The sequence below is a fragment of the Meleagris gallopavo genome, chromosome 30 (assembly GCF_905368555.1).
Source record: "Meleagris gallopavo chromosome 30, MGAL_WU_HG_1.1, whole genome shotgun sequence".
In the NCBI taxonomy this organism is placed as follows: Eukaryota; Metazoa; Chordata; class Aves; order Galliformes; family Phasianidae; genus Meleagris; species Meleagris gallopavo.
Window position 1 is genome coordinate 3,930,808 of NC_139433.1, and position 15,920 is coordinate 3,946,727.

The window sequence follows — 15,920 nt, forward strand, 5'->3', positions numbered from 1 at the left end:
CTCGCCTTTGTTCCATGCAGCTGCTTGCTGAGCTGGAGCTCAGGGGGAAGCCTTAGGTTGCTGCAGCCTGCATGGGTGCAGACCATGCCTGTGTGCTTTGCATGGAAACTGTGCTCGCAGCACTGCAGAAATGGGGGGGTTCTGCTGCCGGCAAGCGGAGCGAGCTGCAGGCAAAAACGCTTCTAATTACTTCTCAAAGGAATTGGGCCTCTTTAATTTCTTTCTGAAAGAAAACTGCTTAAATGGCACGGTCACATAGCTCTTCTTTTTGATGGCAAAGCGCTGCAGTGCAGCCATGTGCTGCGCCCCGTGGAGCTGTGAGTGCAGGGAGCTGGGATTCCCTTCTGTGTTTGCCACGGGGTCCGGCACCCACCCACCTATGGGGCAGTGCTGTGGGGCATTGCCTCGGGGAGCAGCGCTCAGCTGTTGGGCTTCGGGTCCCAAACTGCTCTGGATGGGTCCCACGCTGCGTTGTGCACCCTGTGAGCTCTGGGCTGAGGAAGCAGAGCCATCCCGGTGTGCGTGAGAGCCCCCATGGGCAGCTCTGCTGTGTGCCTGTGGGCTGACATCCCAATGACAGCAGTTTAATTGCGTTCTGCTGCGCTGACACAGGCTGTTGTGCATGTAGGGCTGAGTTGCTGCTTTACATCACGGGCACAGAATGATTCCATTTGGCTACAGATGTGTGATGTCTCAGCAGACCCTGGTGCAGAGGTGGCGGAAGCACTGAGATCCCTCTGTGCTCTCCACTCCTCCCAAGCTTTGTGCAGTGGCTCTGCACACAACTCGCTGTCTGTCTTAGAGGAGCACTCGTGGCTTCTGAACCTTTTGAACCCAAAAAGTTCAAACCACTGAGGAAGTGACGCCGGCGTTGCGTAGCATCGCTCAACCACAGGCCAGGAAGGCAGCGGTGCTCTGCAGCCCGGCAGTTGGAACTTGGAGTCGTCCGGCCTGGAGCTTTGGCTGACATCAAAGATCTTTATCACCTTATTACCACTTGTGCCGCACTGTGGTGGTGCTTTGTGGTCTGCATCTGTTTGTGACTGTAGGAAAATCGTGGTTTGTGGTGTGTGTGTCTCCAGGTGGGGACGTGTATCCAAGGGAGCTGGAGCCCCGAGCCCCCAGGCACGAGGTTCCTCCATTTCCACGGGATGGGGTCCCATTGCCATCGGGTTCCCAAGGTGTTCCTTGCATTTGAACAGCAAATCCAGTCTGTAAAAAGGTCTGGGAGGCTTTGTAGTTTAGCTTACAAACAAAGAACGGCACAGCAATGGGAGTTTGTAACTCTCACGTCTCAGCAGACTCCTTGCAGATGGAAGGGGATTGAACCGCAGGGAGACAGCGTGGTTCTGTGAGTGACAGATGTGATGTAAAGAAGGAATATTCAGGAGGCTCTTCTCTGGTAGGAGGTAAATGCAAGCCTTGAGGAAGTGGAATGTCCCGGGAGAAGCCCTTTGTCTCTGTGGTGTGTTCAGAGGTGTTTATTTCCACCGGGGTCGGTATTTCTGGCTGCTCCTAACGATCCCTTGGACTCGGTGTGCGCCGGGCGCTGCCTCTGCTTGCTTTGGTTTTGGTGGCACTTCTCAGAGCATTCAAAACAACAACAACAAAAACCCAAACGTGTAAAACAAAAAGGAGTGAGTGCTCTGCACGCCTCAGCACGGCTTGGTTTGCACATCTCCACGGCACCCCTGGGTGGGCACTGTGCCCCTGCTTCCCTCTGCGCCCAGCTGGGCTCCGTGGCTGCTCTATTTATTGGTATTCCTGGTGCTGACTTGAAATGTTTGCATGAAGCTTCGTGTTCTGAAAACCGTTCCCTTGTTCCAAAATAAACAGAAGTGAGCTCTTGTTTGCTCTGTTTGCTCCCTGACATCGGAGGAAATGGACAAATGCACTGGTACTAAGTATAGGCCAATACTTCCCGTGCAGTGCTGCCTCCAGTACAAATTCCAGTAAGTGCAGAACAGAACTTCTCGAAACAGAGTATTCTTTAATCATCTGTATTTCCCTGAAGAAATGGGAGGCCCAGCTGTCTGCTTGGCCCCAGGACTGCAGTGCCACGTGCATCCCGTGCCTGGAGCAGCACCCGAGCTGTGCCTCTCTGCACATGTCAGCTTGCTGCCAGCTTGAGAGCAGTGTGCTGGGCCTTCGGGGCCCTTTTTGTTCCTTTTTGGGTTTAACCTCATGCCTTCAGGAGCAGCACTGCATGCTGGGCTGTGTTTGCAGCCTCACTGCAGGGCCGTGCCCCAGCCATGCAGCAGGAGCACAGAAGTGCATTGCACAGTGCAGAGAGCTGCCAGTGTGCTCCGTGGGCTCCCGTTGCAGGCTGTGAGCAGGCAGGAGGCCATGCAGCACATTGCAGGACTGACCCTGCAGTGCAGCAGGTTCTGTGCTTCCCGCTGCTGTCTGCATTGATACCACCAAGCTGGGCTGGGCTGGGGCAGCATCAGTGCAGCAGTTGGGTGTTCTGAGTGCTGCTCCTGGGTGGAGCAGTGGGGAAGCAGCTGCAGGAAGGAGGGCACAGGGTGCACCTTTCCCTTATGGGAAGGTGGGAGGAAGATCGACGTGTTTTCTTAGACCCGTTCTAGGAAGTGGCAAGCAGTGCTCCAGGAGTTACAGCAGTAAAGCAGAGCTGAAGTTTGCTCCTTAACTTGCAGGAACACTCATTTATTTTCTTTTTCTTTAACTTAGCCCATACAAAGATTAGGGAATGTGTAAGTGCTGTAACTATAGCTGGTGATGGAACAGTGTGTGGTTGCTCTCAGTGCCACGTTCCTTTATGTCCGTGCTCTGTGTTACCCTTCTATTCCGCTTAAGTAATCCTCCAGAATTAATTGCAGGCCTTCCCCGATCTGTAATTAGCTCTACAAGATCCTTTTTCAGGCTTTTTGGCACCCAGATTTCCTATGGTGCATTGACTCGTGCACAATGTGTGCTGCAGGAGGACCGAGGAGCTGCGCCTGCCTGCGCTTGGAGCAGCAGAGGGGCTGCAGCTGGGAGGAGCAGGCAGGCTGCTGGGCAGAGCAGCAGAGCCTCTGTTTGCCTCCCCATCCAATTGCCAGCGTTCTGCTGGAAGAAGTTCACTTCACGCGTTCTCTGAGCTGTCATAAATTTTCCCCTCAAATGCTCACTGTTTAACTCAAAACTTGCATAAGCACTGAGGACACGCAGAGCTCTGCTGGAGGGAACCGTCCCAGAGCATCCCTTTCTCTGGAGGTCAGTGGCTGAGAGCAGTGCTTGGAGCTGATGGCATCGTGCTCTCATCCTTCTTCTGCTTCTGCTGTTCCTGCATTTTCTTTCTGTGTATTTCTGAGCCTTGTTCTTTTTTTTTTTTAAAAAAAGCATAGGTGGAAAATCCAGCTGCCTTGTTCGACAGCGGCTGTCTGAGCCTTGTGCTTCTCTAATTCTTCTTTTATTTGTTTTTGTAGGATACTGTGACTTCAAAACCGGTAATCCAGTTTCAAGGAAGCCAAGGGGTAAGTCAGCCCAGGGGCCGCCTGGGGAAGCGCGCACTGGTTTTGCTTTTGCAGTGGATCTGAGCAATCTTTGTCTGTCTGTCCCACTCTGTCTGTCCAACTCCGTCCTGCTCCTGCACACACTCTGAGTTCTTTAGGTGGAAGCTGTGCAGCTCAGAGCTGCTCCGGGACAGAGCCAATGCTGCTTACCATGCAGACGGTCTATAAGCTTGCAGCAGGGCTGGGGCTGCATGGACTCCAAGGTGCCTCCAACCTGGGCCATCCTGTGCTTTGGAAAAGTGATTTATCTACTTTCTAGATACAGAAAAGCGTGCGTTAACTTCAGGTGCTCAACATAAAGAGAGGGAATGTAGGGTTTGTTTTCAGAACGTGAAGGCAGCTGTGAATAAGAGGTGCTTTTGTGGTGGCCCAGTGGAAGTTTCAGATGTGCTTGAGCTACGCAGGCATTGAAGTCAGGCTGTCCCTCCTTGCCCATGTGTCAGCCAGGTGCTGCTCCAGCAGAACACGGTGTGGGAGAACTGCAGGTGAGTGACCAGCCTGTGTGCCGTTGGGTGAGCAGGCAGCTCAGGTCTGTGTCTGCCTCTTCCTGCACAGCTGCCTGAGCTCTGCCCGTGCCTCCTCTTTCCCTCATCTTCCTCGAAGGGAGCATTGTGGGGCAATCAGTGAAAGCAACACACAGCTCCACTGCTGGGATGGGAAGCGTGCCATGAAGCTGGGCAGTGGAAATGGGGCATCCTGATGGGGGGGGCGAGTGAAAAGAGCACCAAAAAAAGGGGATGGAGTCCCTGAGCCCTCTGCTCACGGAGCAGCACCCCAGTACTGCCCCAGCTCCTCGTCAGCAGGTGAATTAATTGCGCTGTCACAGAGAGGCCAAAGGTAGGGCTCAGCACTGCGCCTCAGCTGGGGCTGTCAGAAAGAGCCCTTTGTCCCCACGTTATGATTTTTACAGTGCTGATGGAGGGGCTGGCAGCTGTGTCACCATCTGGCTCTTAGCAGAGCGCCTGCATGCATCAGGACTGTGCCCTGCTCGTGGAGCTGGCAGTGGGGCTCGAGGCGCTTCCCACCCGTGGACTGGGAAGATAACAGCATTGATAGAATAAGTTCTCAAGTCCTCAAATTCAGCTGATTGCATTAAAACGTTTCCATTTGTGGAAGACCCAGCCATACCTTGGGCCTTGCAGGTCGGGGAGGGGTCTGCCCCTCCAGGTGTGTGCCCAGGTGGGGAGTCCTCAGCATGGGACGGACACGGGCTGCAAAACGGATCCGGGGAGGGCAGGCAGCTCGGAGAGGAGGGCTGAAGGTGTTTCTATTCTGGTAAAAGCCCATAGAGAATGAGGGATGAGGTTGGTCAGATCTGCAGGTGCTTATGTGGGGGGAAGCAGAGGAGGGGGCACAGAAACCCTCCGGTGACGCGGCTGCTCCTGCAGACTGTTGGGCACGGCTCTCAGCCCGACGTGAGCGGAAAATGTGACGTTTCCCTTCTTTCTTGGGATGAACTCGTGTCGGTATAAATAGAGGAAGGTGAAATTGCCATTCAGAATGAGCTGTACACAGATGAATATTACTTGAAAGAAGAAACGCGAGTCACATCTGTGCCGAGCTATTTTTAAGCGCCCATGGTTACTGGTGTACGACTGCACCAAAATTAGGGCTCCCTCCAAGCAGTCACCGTGCTGCTGTGCTGGCTCGAGAAACCTTCTGGTTCAGCTAAAAATAATTCCTCGATAACGGCCGCTTTGCATACGCTGCACATCTCTGTGCCCAGGCAGCTCTCGCAGATCTGCAGAAGCACCACCAGGGCAGCGGAGCCATTCGTGCAGCAGTGCCACGGTTTGCGCACGTCCTCCAGGCTGTGCTTTGCAAACCACCACCTGCAGCCCCGTTTGCTCCTCGTGGCCGTGGGCTTAGCGTGCAGAGCGCCTGGAAGTGTGTGTGCTCCCTGCTGGGGTAGGAGGGTTTGTTGCTCCCACTGTGGTCAGGGATTGGTGCTGTGGGGTAGGAAGGGTCTGGGCACACACAGCACTCAGCACTCAGCGAGCCCAGCCCTGCACCGAGTCCATCCCTGCTTTCTGAGCACACATAAATTCAGATCAGCGTGCATCTTGCACTGCAGCACCGGAGGGGAGCAGATCTCCCCTTTGTGGATCTGTATTTGAGGCCTCAGTTTGCAGAGCAGAGCCAGGGGAGGAGCGCCGTGCAGGTGCTGCCGAGCACACTTGATGCTTGATTAAATATTTAATTTAGCAGCCACGTCACACACCACTGTGAGCCATGAAATCTCGTTATGGAATTCTAATCCCTCAAAAAAGAAGCAGCGTGCTGCCCAGTGCTCCAGCCTGTGCTGTGCTTAGTGCTGGATCGCTAAGTCTAAAGAAACAGGTCTCCAGTGTTTTAAATTGGACATAAAAAGGGATTGCAAGTCTGTTTTAAGCCTGAATCGATAGAATTGGGTCAGATTCCTAGAAAAAGATGATTGTGGGCTCTGCTTTGAAGGGCAGCGAGCCGCCACTTCCTACCTCTGTTCTGCTTTCCACTCATCTCTCCATCCCTGCCTCCTCTTTTACCTTCTCACTGCTGCACCGTGACTTGAATCCTGCTTGCAGCTTCTCCCCAGCCTGCACTTTGCAATCTCCTGCGCAGAACTCCACCTGCTTTCCTTGGGTTGGATCCCAGGATGGCTCAGAGCACACTCATTGCCAAAAAATGGGCTTTTGTGGCAGTGTGGGTGACCCCAGTTTTTCTCCATCCTCGCAGCACATCACAATTCCCAGGCCGGACCGCCCGACCGAAGTGAGGACTTTCACCTTCTATCTTTCCAACATTGGCAAGGACAGCCCCCAGGGCAGCTTTGACTGCATCCAGCAGTATGTATCCAGGTGAGCGATGCACCAAAAACTCAAAGCAACCCAGCCGCTTCTTACCTGGTATTTTGTAGAATTGTTTCCCTAACAAACTTGAACAAAACATAGAGTGTTTTTTGAGCTTGGAGACCTTGCAATCTGTTTGTGTGTGTATTTGAGTAAGCAGAAGAATCAGGCTTATCTCTCTGCACCCTCCTGTTGTTCCTTAGCACAGCTTCGGCTGTCTGCGGCCGTGGGAGCATCCTCTGCACTGCTTTTCTTTTGCAGCAATGGCAACATCCACCTGGATTGCCTGGGGAGCATACAGGATAAGATCACTGTGTGTGCCACGGACGACTCGTACCAGAAGGCACGGCAGAGCATGGCGCAGGCAGAGGAGGAGACGCGCAGCCGCAGTGCCATTGTCATTAAGCCTGGAGGCAGATATGTGGGTAAGCAGCACCTCGATGTGGGGGCTGTCCTCGCTGCCCCTGAGGTTGTGCTCCTGTTCGCTTTGCTGCCGGTGACTGAGCTGTGAATGTCTTCCACCAACACCTGGTGGTGCCTTAGGGGTGTCTGGTGAATGACAGTGTTGGTCTCCTCGCACTGTGACTTCTTGATGGTTTCCATCTCCACTCGAACCTGCTTGGCTCTGCGGTCACCCCGGTGTGGCTCTGTCACCAAGCAGTGATGCGGGGAGCAGTGCTACTGTGGTCATCAGCCAGGAGGCCCAATTAGGAACCACCTTCTGGTGCCAGCAAAGGGAGAAATCCCTACAGAGGGAATTAAAGTGTGGTGAGTTATCAGTAAGCTCCAGAAGGAGCCTGCGGAGACTGATGGGAATTGCTCCCTGCTTAACCTCAGCCTGGCCACAAAGTCAGGTCTGTGTGGTCAGCCTTGAGCAGAGCCCAGCTCCTCCAGGCCCACGGGATCTGCAGCCTGCCCCTTTGCAGGGGATGTCTGTGCTGAGAATGGTGCGTTGCAGCAAACAGAGCTGACCCTGACTCATTGTTTTATCCGCCAAGTGCTCAAAACTGAGAAATAAGATAGTAATCAGGAAGGAAATGCATTGATTTCCTGTAGACGAGAGGACTGTTTTGTTTAGCTTATATCTGAGGACGTTACAGTAAGTGGCTGAAGTCGGGCTCAGAAGATTCTCAGAGCAGATTGCTTCCCAGAGGGACGCAGCCCAGCTTGCCTTAAAAAATGACAGCTGGAAAGTGGGGCAGTTTACCTGAAACATCAAAACGGGGCAGCAGGGAGAGCAGGAGGGCAGCGTGGGTGTGAACTGATGCTTGGATGGGTGTGTGTGCAGGCAGATGTCTGGAGGGGGTTTGCTTATATGCACTGAGTGCATCCATACACACGCGAGTGTTGTGCGTGACGCAGAGCTCTGGCCTCGGTTTGTTCTCCCCCCATTGCTGCCCGTGCTGGCTGCAACCCCAAGTGGAGATGTCACAATATGTTTTTGCTGTTCACAACCTGGCAGGAGCGAGGGGAGCTGTAGAAAGCTTGCAAATGTTCCCATAGCCCACAGCTGGCGGCGAGGCCCCGCTGACCGCTGTGCTGGGATGTTTGACGTGGGAGCAGAGCTTCCCCCTCCTCCAGCACAGCCCCACTGCTGCTGGGTTGGACTTCTCTGCATCAGCGTAACAGCGAGCCAGGAAATGGGGACTCGGTTATGCAATCTGCATGTCAGTAAAACAAACAGTGCAGACAGTCACCAGCACCTCCAGGTGACTCAGTTGAAAGCATTGCTTCCTAGCAGTGCGGCGTTGCCACGCGGAGATAAAGCTCCCAGCTCGCTGCGATAAATGCTGGACGTTGTTTGTCCCAATGAAGGTCACTTTCCTGAACCAAAGTGCTCTTACTGCATCCCCACTTTTGTGACCTTGGAACCCTTGCATTTGTTTTGCTTTGCTCTTTCTGCCGTTGGTGGCGGGAGCCTGGCCCTGTGACCTGTTCTGTGTTCACAACAGGGGCATTCTCTGAGTTACGTGCTCTGGTCAGTGCTGTGGGACCTGTGAGGGTTCCGGTTCAAGTTGGTTTTTCAATAGGAATGGGAAAAATGAATTCTTGTATCATGCTGTAAGAAAGCAAGAGCTGCATCTGGGATGGAGCTGAGCTGGGCTGCTGCGAAACGCGGCCGGAGGCAGAGCTGCCGAGTAGCAGAGTTCTTGCATGGGAACAGTCAGCACTAATGAATAGGGAAATGTGTCAGCGTTAGACCCCATTCACGTGGCCGTGCGGCAGAGAGGAGGTGGACCTGGCCCCATAAGGTTCCTATTGTTCTAAAGCAGAAACATCTGCTGGAGCCGCGCTTCTGCTGAGCTCAGCAGCAGGGAGCCGCGCTGACCGGCTCTGCTCCTTCCACTCCACATTTCGACTCCTCTACATAATAATGCCAAACTTTCCTCCTCCTGGGGAGGGAAAAGTGGTCGGATTAACCACGGGGGTACTCACAATTGGGATAAATGCAAAGCTGGCAGACAAAGAGAGCTTTATGTGAGCTCGTGGCCAGGAACGCTCCGGTCTCTGGAGCCTGGTGCTGCTGTTTGCTGGCTGTGAGTTTGTCCCAAACGGTGCAGCTCTCAGGGCACCGCTCGCTGGTGCTGAGCTGATGGGCTGCGTGTCCTTCGTTGTCATCTCGGGGCACTTTGTGATGAACTTCGTGTTGACAAACCGCCGGCCTTTGCGAGGCGACTGCTGCAGTTCACTGTTCTCCTCTCATTTTAGGCAAAAAGGTTCAGGTACGTAAGCCTGCGCCAGGAGCTTCCGATGCTGTTCCCTCCAGGAAGCGCCCAACGCCAGTCAACCTTGCCAGTGCAATAAAGAGAGGCAATAGCGCCATTTCCCAGAGACCCTTCAAAGATAGGGTTGTGCACTTACTGGCACTAAAGCCTTACAAGAAACCTGAACTTATTCTCAGATTGCAGAAGGATGGACTTTCTCAGCAGGACAAGGATTTGCTGGACAACCTTCTGCAGCAGGTTTGTACTCAGATGGAGGTGTCTCCTTAGGCGAAGAGAAACGTCTTCTCAGGAGGGCAGTGAATTCTGCATGGGTGTGAATGTGTGCTGTGCAACCTCAGCTCAACAGCTCAGTTGCTTAGGGGGCACCCTTTTGGTTGGCAGTGGGGGGTGGGAATTGTTATAACCTATAAATCTACTCCACGTCTCTCTATTAACGCAGCCACGCAGCAGTGCGTGTCAATACATAGATGGGAAGGAAGGATGCGTCCCTCCGTGCTGAGCTTTGTGTTGCTCTGTGCTTTTCCTGCTCAGCACTGCCCCTGGTTAGGTGTGCAGATCGTGCAGCTTCTTGCTAACCGGATTATTTGTATGCCAAGTGGGAAAGCTGTCTCCTGGCTGAATCAGTCCTTAACGCTTTGAGTCATGGTGAAGGTGCCATTTTAGGAATTGCAGTAAACACCTTTATTGCTCTGGCAGTACCAGACACACCACAGCTATTATGTAAATGCTGCAGCTGCCCTCTTCCGGGTCGGATTTTTTTCATTTTACTCCTTTCCATAGCTGAGATGCACCGGCCGACGAGGGGTTGGTTTGCCCAGGGCACAGAGCAGGTCGCTGGGAGTGGCTCCTGCTGGCACAGCTCACTCCTTCCCTACGTTTTAATCCCACAGCCCTTCATTTGCCAGCAGCTCCACAATGCTTTTGCACACCCTGCCAAACGCTGCGAGCACATTTAACAGCGCTTCTTTGGTGCTCATCTCCTGATGATGCTCAGCAGCCCCCAGCAGGTGCTGATGAGCCTGGCTGTGGCTGCAGGTCGCCCCAGTGGGGCTCAGTGCTGGCTGTGCTGTAACACATTGCCTGCAGGCTCACCTCCTCCCAGCACTGCCGGGGCCACCAGTGGGCACCGACCAACTAAAAAACAAGGAGTGAGGAGCTGCATCCTGGCAACGTGTCTGACTGCATCTAGGTGTGGGCTTTGTGCTCTCGCACCTTTGCAGGACTCTGTGTTCCTCCCGATGGCCTTTTTGCCTCATTTTGGAAGGTTTCTATTTTTGAGAGGGGTGGGGTGGAGCTTGCAGAGCCCAGCACAGCAGAATGGGAGGCAGCAGCTCCGGCCGTGTGCAGAGCAGCACAGAGCTGCAGAACGGCCCTGCAAGCACAGCCTGCCTTTGCTTTCTGTGCAGGACTTGTTTGCTGGGCTATCTCAGTGTAAAACACATTTCCAGCCTTCTTGCCTGTTGGCTCAGGGTGTTGGAAAGCTGACAATGAAGGGGAAGGCAGTGCTGGCCATGTGAAGCGATAGCTGCGCTTTTTATTTTTCGCTTATCAGGAGCGCTTGGCTCTATTTGGTTTTCCAGCTTTTTGCTTTTAATATCAGGTCAAAACCTTCCTGAAGGCCGAAAAGCGAGATTAGCAGCATCTTTTTAATTAAAACTTCCCACTCCCTCACCTGCTTTTCTGAGGTTATCTCATCGCTGTGAACAAACTCCCAGGCACCGCCGTTGAGTGCAGCCGGAGAGCAGCAGTCCTGCAGCAGCTGAGTGAGAGCAGCTCCCAGTGCTGGGCCGAAGGCTGGGAGGTGGGCTGCTGCCCTCTGCTCTGTCACAGAACCACAGAGCCCTTAGCCTCGGGAAGGGAAAGCCTCTGAGATGATCTGATCCAACCAGCACTGGGCTCAGTGCCCCTTTCTGCATACGTGGAGGGCTTTGCTCTCTTTCTGGTCTCGGAGCTCTGCAGTCTCCCACAGAGGGTTGGCTCACCCAGAGCAGTATCAGTGCGTGTTCAGCCCTTGGTTTGTGCTGTCGTCGTGTTTTTCAGACAGGCAACCAGCAACAAGAGGTTAAATTTTCAGTCACGCTGTGGAAAGACTGATGAAAGTGGGATAACTCGCAGCAAGCTGTTTCCATTCTAACACAACGCTGCCAGTTCCAGCGCCGCTTCCTATCCACGTAGGCACCATGCAGTTCTGCGGGGAAGAGAAGCACAATGGGGTTGGATCAGGTGTCACAGAGCTGCTCGTGCAAGCGCTCTGAAGTTGCAGCCTGGGATTTGGGCACGATGATTTACGTAAAACCCCACGTTATAAGCTGGAAATCGCAGGCTTTGCTGTTCTCTCCCTAAAGCAGTCCTTAGGAAAGCTCTCTTCCACAGAGGGACCCCCGACCTGCAGTGTGATCTCCCTGCTGCATCCCACCTGCAGGGGATTCTCTGTGCTGCCCCTCCAGAAGGAGCTCTGTCTGCTGCTGGGCTGGCATGGCAGTGAGGGGTTCCCTCCCACAGCCTTCCTCTCCTCACCCTGTGCTGGTTCAGCTGCTGCGAGCTGCCTCTTCCTGCTGGGTTGGCTTCCAAGGACTGCTGCCAACTGATGCTGGACTGTTCCAGCCCATCCAGGCTGAATAATCTGCTTAGGTCCAACTTGTTCCTCACTCAATTCCATCGCACTGATAAGGCAAAAGAAAAGCAGAATAAATCTAGAAAATTTGGGAGTGGTTTTTATGGTATCCCCTTGTTCTGATGCCCCTTCCAACCGCTAAGTTCTGAGAGTTTTGCCTGCGTCTTTTACATCTCTTTTGCTCCAGCAAGTGAGAAATTGAAATTCTAACACTTTTATGCCAACTACTTTTGTTGCAGGTGGCAAATCTGAGTGCCAAGGACAGCACTTTCACACTGAAAGACTGTGTCTACAAAGAGGTGCAGAAGGACTGGCCTGGCTATTCTGAAGGAGACCAGCAGCTGCTGAAGAGGATTCTTGTCCGGTAATTATTCCCTCTTCTGTGATATCTGCAGCTTGAAATGCTGGGCCAGGTTGGTAGCTATAAACTGGGGAGACTCAGTAGAGCTGTGAGCATTTGACGTATTTAATGTTGAGTTAAGTCTGTTCTCCAGATGAAGTTGGTTAAGCTTGAGAGTAGCAAAAGTGGGCACAGTCTTCAGATCCAAGGCTGCCTGCTGCCGTGATCGAAACTCAAAGCTCACCTGGATGGGGTAAAGAGCTGCTGCTGTTAGAGCTTAACTGTGGCTTAAAATGCTGGAGTGAGGCCAGAGCAGCTCCATTGAAACTCTCCTTTCTTTTTTTCCATATCTCCTGGTACATGACTTCCTGTGCTGTGTTTGCTCAGGGCTGCAGAGAACCAGCAGAGCTCTGTGTCCCTGCGCTCTGCTCCTGTGGACAGCCCTGAGCTCTTTGTTTGGAGAGGTGCTGCTTAATTTCTGCATTGTTCTTCGGGTGCTTTGCTGTGTTTTTCTCCCTTCATTTTCCTGTGTTGGAAATTCTCTTAGCGTCAGACGCATCCCCTGTGAGACATGGCTGCAGTGAGACGTGCACAAATGCGGCTGCAGAAGCACCAAAGCACTTCTGTAGCATCCCCTACAACACAAGTGGTTGTCCTTCTGCCCATCAGGTGTGCTCTGTGCTGACCAAGAGCTGCCTGAATCCAGCCCCAGGGGCTGTGTGCAGGCGATGGCTTTGTCCCATCGCTTGCTAAAGGCTTTGTCCTCAGGCGAAGCCTCTGAGTCCAGAAGCTGTCAGCTGGCAGGCAGCAGGGAATGGGTCTGCAGCTCCCAGATCCCAGCACAAATCTGTGTTTATATGTGTGCCTCCCTGGATTTTTGATGTGTTCATCCCACCTGGCTTTTGTCACGCAGATAGGTGCTTCACCTGACTTGTTTTTGAGGCAGAACTTGAACCCAGAGTGCAATAAATTAAGTAGAGCATGCACTGTTTGAGTGGTTGCCATGCTTTGAAAGCACGGCTGGCTTGGAGGTGAGACTTTGTCACACCATCCTGCACTCCAGTGTGCTAAAGAGAAATCGAGCTGATGTAAATGGTGCCCATGTTGAGTTATAATAAAGTGGGAAAACTCAACTGCCATGCAGTCTGTGTGGCTTTCAGAAAAGGTAATTTCTCCCTGCAGAAGGCAGTATTTGCTGCTTTTGTCTAGAATTGTGGCATTCTGTTATGCGAGAGCCTAAAAATAGACCTTGGGAAGGATGCACTGCACTGTACAAACAGAGCCCTGCACAGGTAGTGAGGCTGCAGAGTGGAAAAAACACGTCGGGCTGCGGGCAGGAGGAAAACATGGGCAGAAGGGAGCTGTGCCTCCAGCTGTGCTGGTAATGGACACCTCTGAAAATGGGGAGAGCTGCACCCAGCTCCTCCTGACGTCGTTTTTCCACCCTTTCACCAATGCAGAGAGGTGTTCTGCTGCTGTCACAGCGGAGCTGCTGTCTTTCATTCGCTTCTTGGAAATCCCTAATTAACATGTTGGGAGATGATGGGATTTCTCCATCTGGTCAGGAGACATCCAAAGAGCTGCCAGGCTGTGTAGTACGTGGAATTGCACTGCTCCCCATCCTGTCTTCAGTCTGCCAGTGCTTTTCTAGGTTGATTTGTGCCTTTTGAGATGGTTCTAACTAAGATTGGGCAGAGCAGTGCAGGGCTGCTCTGGAAGGGTAGATAACAGCAGGACGAGGGGAAATGGTTTTAAGATGAAGGAAGGAAGATTTAGGTTGGATATCGGGGGGAAGTTCTTTATGAAGGGGGTGGTGAGGTGCTGGAACAGCTGCCCAGAGAGGCTGTGGATGCCCCGTCCATCCCTGGAGGTGTTTGAGGTGAGGTTGGTTGGGGCCCTGGGCAGCCTGGGCTGGTATTAAATGGGGAGGTTGGTGGCAGGGGGGTTGGAGCTTTGTGATCCTTGAGGTCCCTTCCAACCTGGGCCATTCTATGGCTGCAGGCACCTGGAGGTTCAGGTTTGAGCAGGGCAGGCTTGAATGCATTTTAAAGACCCAGGAGCCCAAAGGAGCTGCTGTCAGGGCATCCCCAGCAGTCAGAGCAATGTGAGGGCACTGTGCTCTGCAGGCAGATCCGAGTGCTGCCCTCTGCTGCGTCACACACGGCGTCTGAACCCAAATTCTGTTTTTCAGGAAACTCTGTCAGCCTCAGAACAGCAGTGGGTTTCAAGGAGAAGCACCTTCCCTGAGTCCACCGAAAGACACCGCCAGCTCCAGCTCTCCTCCGCAGGTAGGCACAGCCACCCCAGCACACAGCACAGCCAGGAGTGGGCACTGCTGCAGGGCCTGAGCTTGCACCTCCTGCACACCTCCACCCATGGGCAGCTCAGTCACTGCTTGCAGGGTTTTTTCCCTTAAGTTGGAGTCTAATCCTGGGTTCCTCAGCGTCTGTTTCTCCCCTGACAGCAGATCTCTGATGGTGTGCTCTCAGCTTTAGTTTAAGGGCTGGATTTTTTAGAAGTGCCTCCATGCCTCTTGGAATTCCAGGGAGAATGTGAGCTTGTGTTTTACTCATTACTAATAATTGACTGGAATGAAGCAGTAATAAGTAGCTCCCAAACACGGCTGAGTTATTAAAAACCTTGACCTTTGCAAGCTAATTGCCGTGACAGAGCAGGAGCAGGTTGGTCTGCTCTGTGACTTGCTGAGATGCCAGCGCACGGAGCTGTAGAAAGGACATTTTAGCTGGGTTTCCATGGCCGTGAGCTGGGAGGGAGCTGCACTTGGTTGTGTGTGGAGCAGTGTGTCCCACTGGTGAGCCCTGCTGTCTCTGAGCATGGCTGTTCTCACTCACGCTGCAAAATGCTGCCTTCCCTTCTCTGCTGTGGGTCAGCCCAGACAAGTTGAGTATTTATTCTCCTCCTGCCAATGGAATGTGTAATGCTTACTTGTCTGGACAGACGCACTGGGGATTAGTGGCAGGGAATATTAGCAGGTAAGGAAATTATGTGCTTTCTGGCAGTGAGAGGTAAGCAATTCTCCATTGAGAGCAAGAACCACGCAACTTGTTTGCCAAGTGCTCAATTCCAAATGCACTTTGTTCTGCTGCGGGGACGTTCCTGGTGAGCAAAGAATGGTCCCTCCGAGTTGGCTTGGGAAGGGATGGTGCTCTCTTACCAGGTGGGCTTTGTGCTTTGTTTTGAGCTGATTCTTCAAAAATGCGTGTTGAAAGATCACCTTCCTTCTGACTTGTGAAAGACACAAAGGTTTTGGGGGGAATTCTTCAGCTCTTGGTTACCCAATTTGACCTCTGGGTGGTTGGCTGGTTTGTATCCAGGATTCTTAATGAAATAGGGGCAACTGAACCCAGGTTAGTGGTGTTCCCAGCAGTGCCCATCGGGCAGCAGACCACAGCCGTCACTTTTTGATGCTAGGTGTTAGTCAGCTGCAGCTTCCATTTCGAGAAGGGATGCTCTCCTGATGGTCCCAGTCAGCAGAGGAGTGGGACTGGGTAGCTTTGTTGGCTGTAGGGTAAGGTAAGGGTGGCTGCTGTTGGGTCTGCCTGCCGCTCAGAGAGCTGTGGGCAGAGGGGATGGCTCCTCCTCTGGGAGGTTATGGCTGCTGGAACGGAGCTGGAGGCAGGGCTGCAGGGCAGGCAGTGATGCTGCTGAGCCAGTCTGACTGCTGCTGCCGCCCCTGGAGCTCCTGCAGCTCCTGCAGCACAGTCATCCTGATGGGCAGCAGCAGGATCTGTCACTGAGCACTGTCGTCGTGACCCTGCAGCTGGCAAAGAGAAATCGTAACTGGGGGGAAAAGAAGCGAATTGATGGCTCTGGTGCAGTGCAGCTGCATGTCCGGCCGTGCTGCTGGGATGGAGCAGAGTTTCCATGCGCAAACAG

The 15,920-nt window shown here is 53.1% G+C and overlaps 1 protein-coding gene across 1 annotated transcript in view; it reads left to right on the top strand.

Moving 5' to 3' along the window:
- The window catches only part of ELL (elongation factor for RNA polymerase II), a 33,735-nt gene that overhangs the window by 10,683 nt on the left and 7,132 nt on the right, over positions 1–15,920 (top strand). Inside the window, exons 2-7 of the mRNA XM_085211522.1 lie at positions 3,429–3,476; positions 6,231–6,352; positions 6,605–6,768; positions 9,053–9,306; positions 11,923–12,047; positions 14,215–14,311. Of these exons, the coding sequence (XP_085067648.1) occupies positions 3,429–3,476; positions 6,231–6,352; positions 6,605–6,768; positions 9,053–9,306; positions 11,923–12,047; positions 14,215–14,311 (810 nt within the window). The remainder of the gene's footprint in view (positions 1–3,428; positions 3,477–6,230; positions 6,353–6,604; positions 6,769–9,052; positions 9,307–11,922; positions 12,048–14,214; positions 14,312–15,920) is intronic.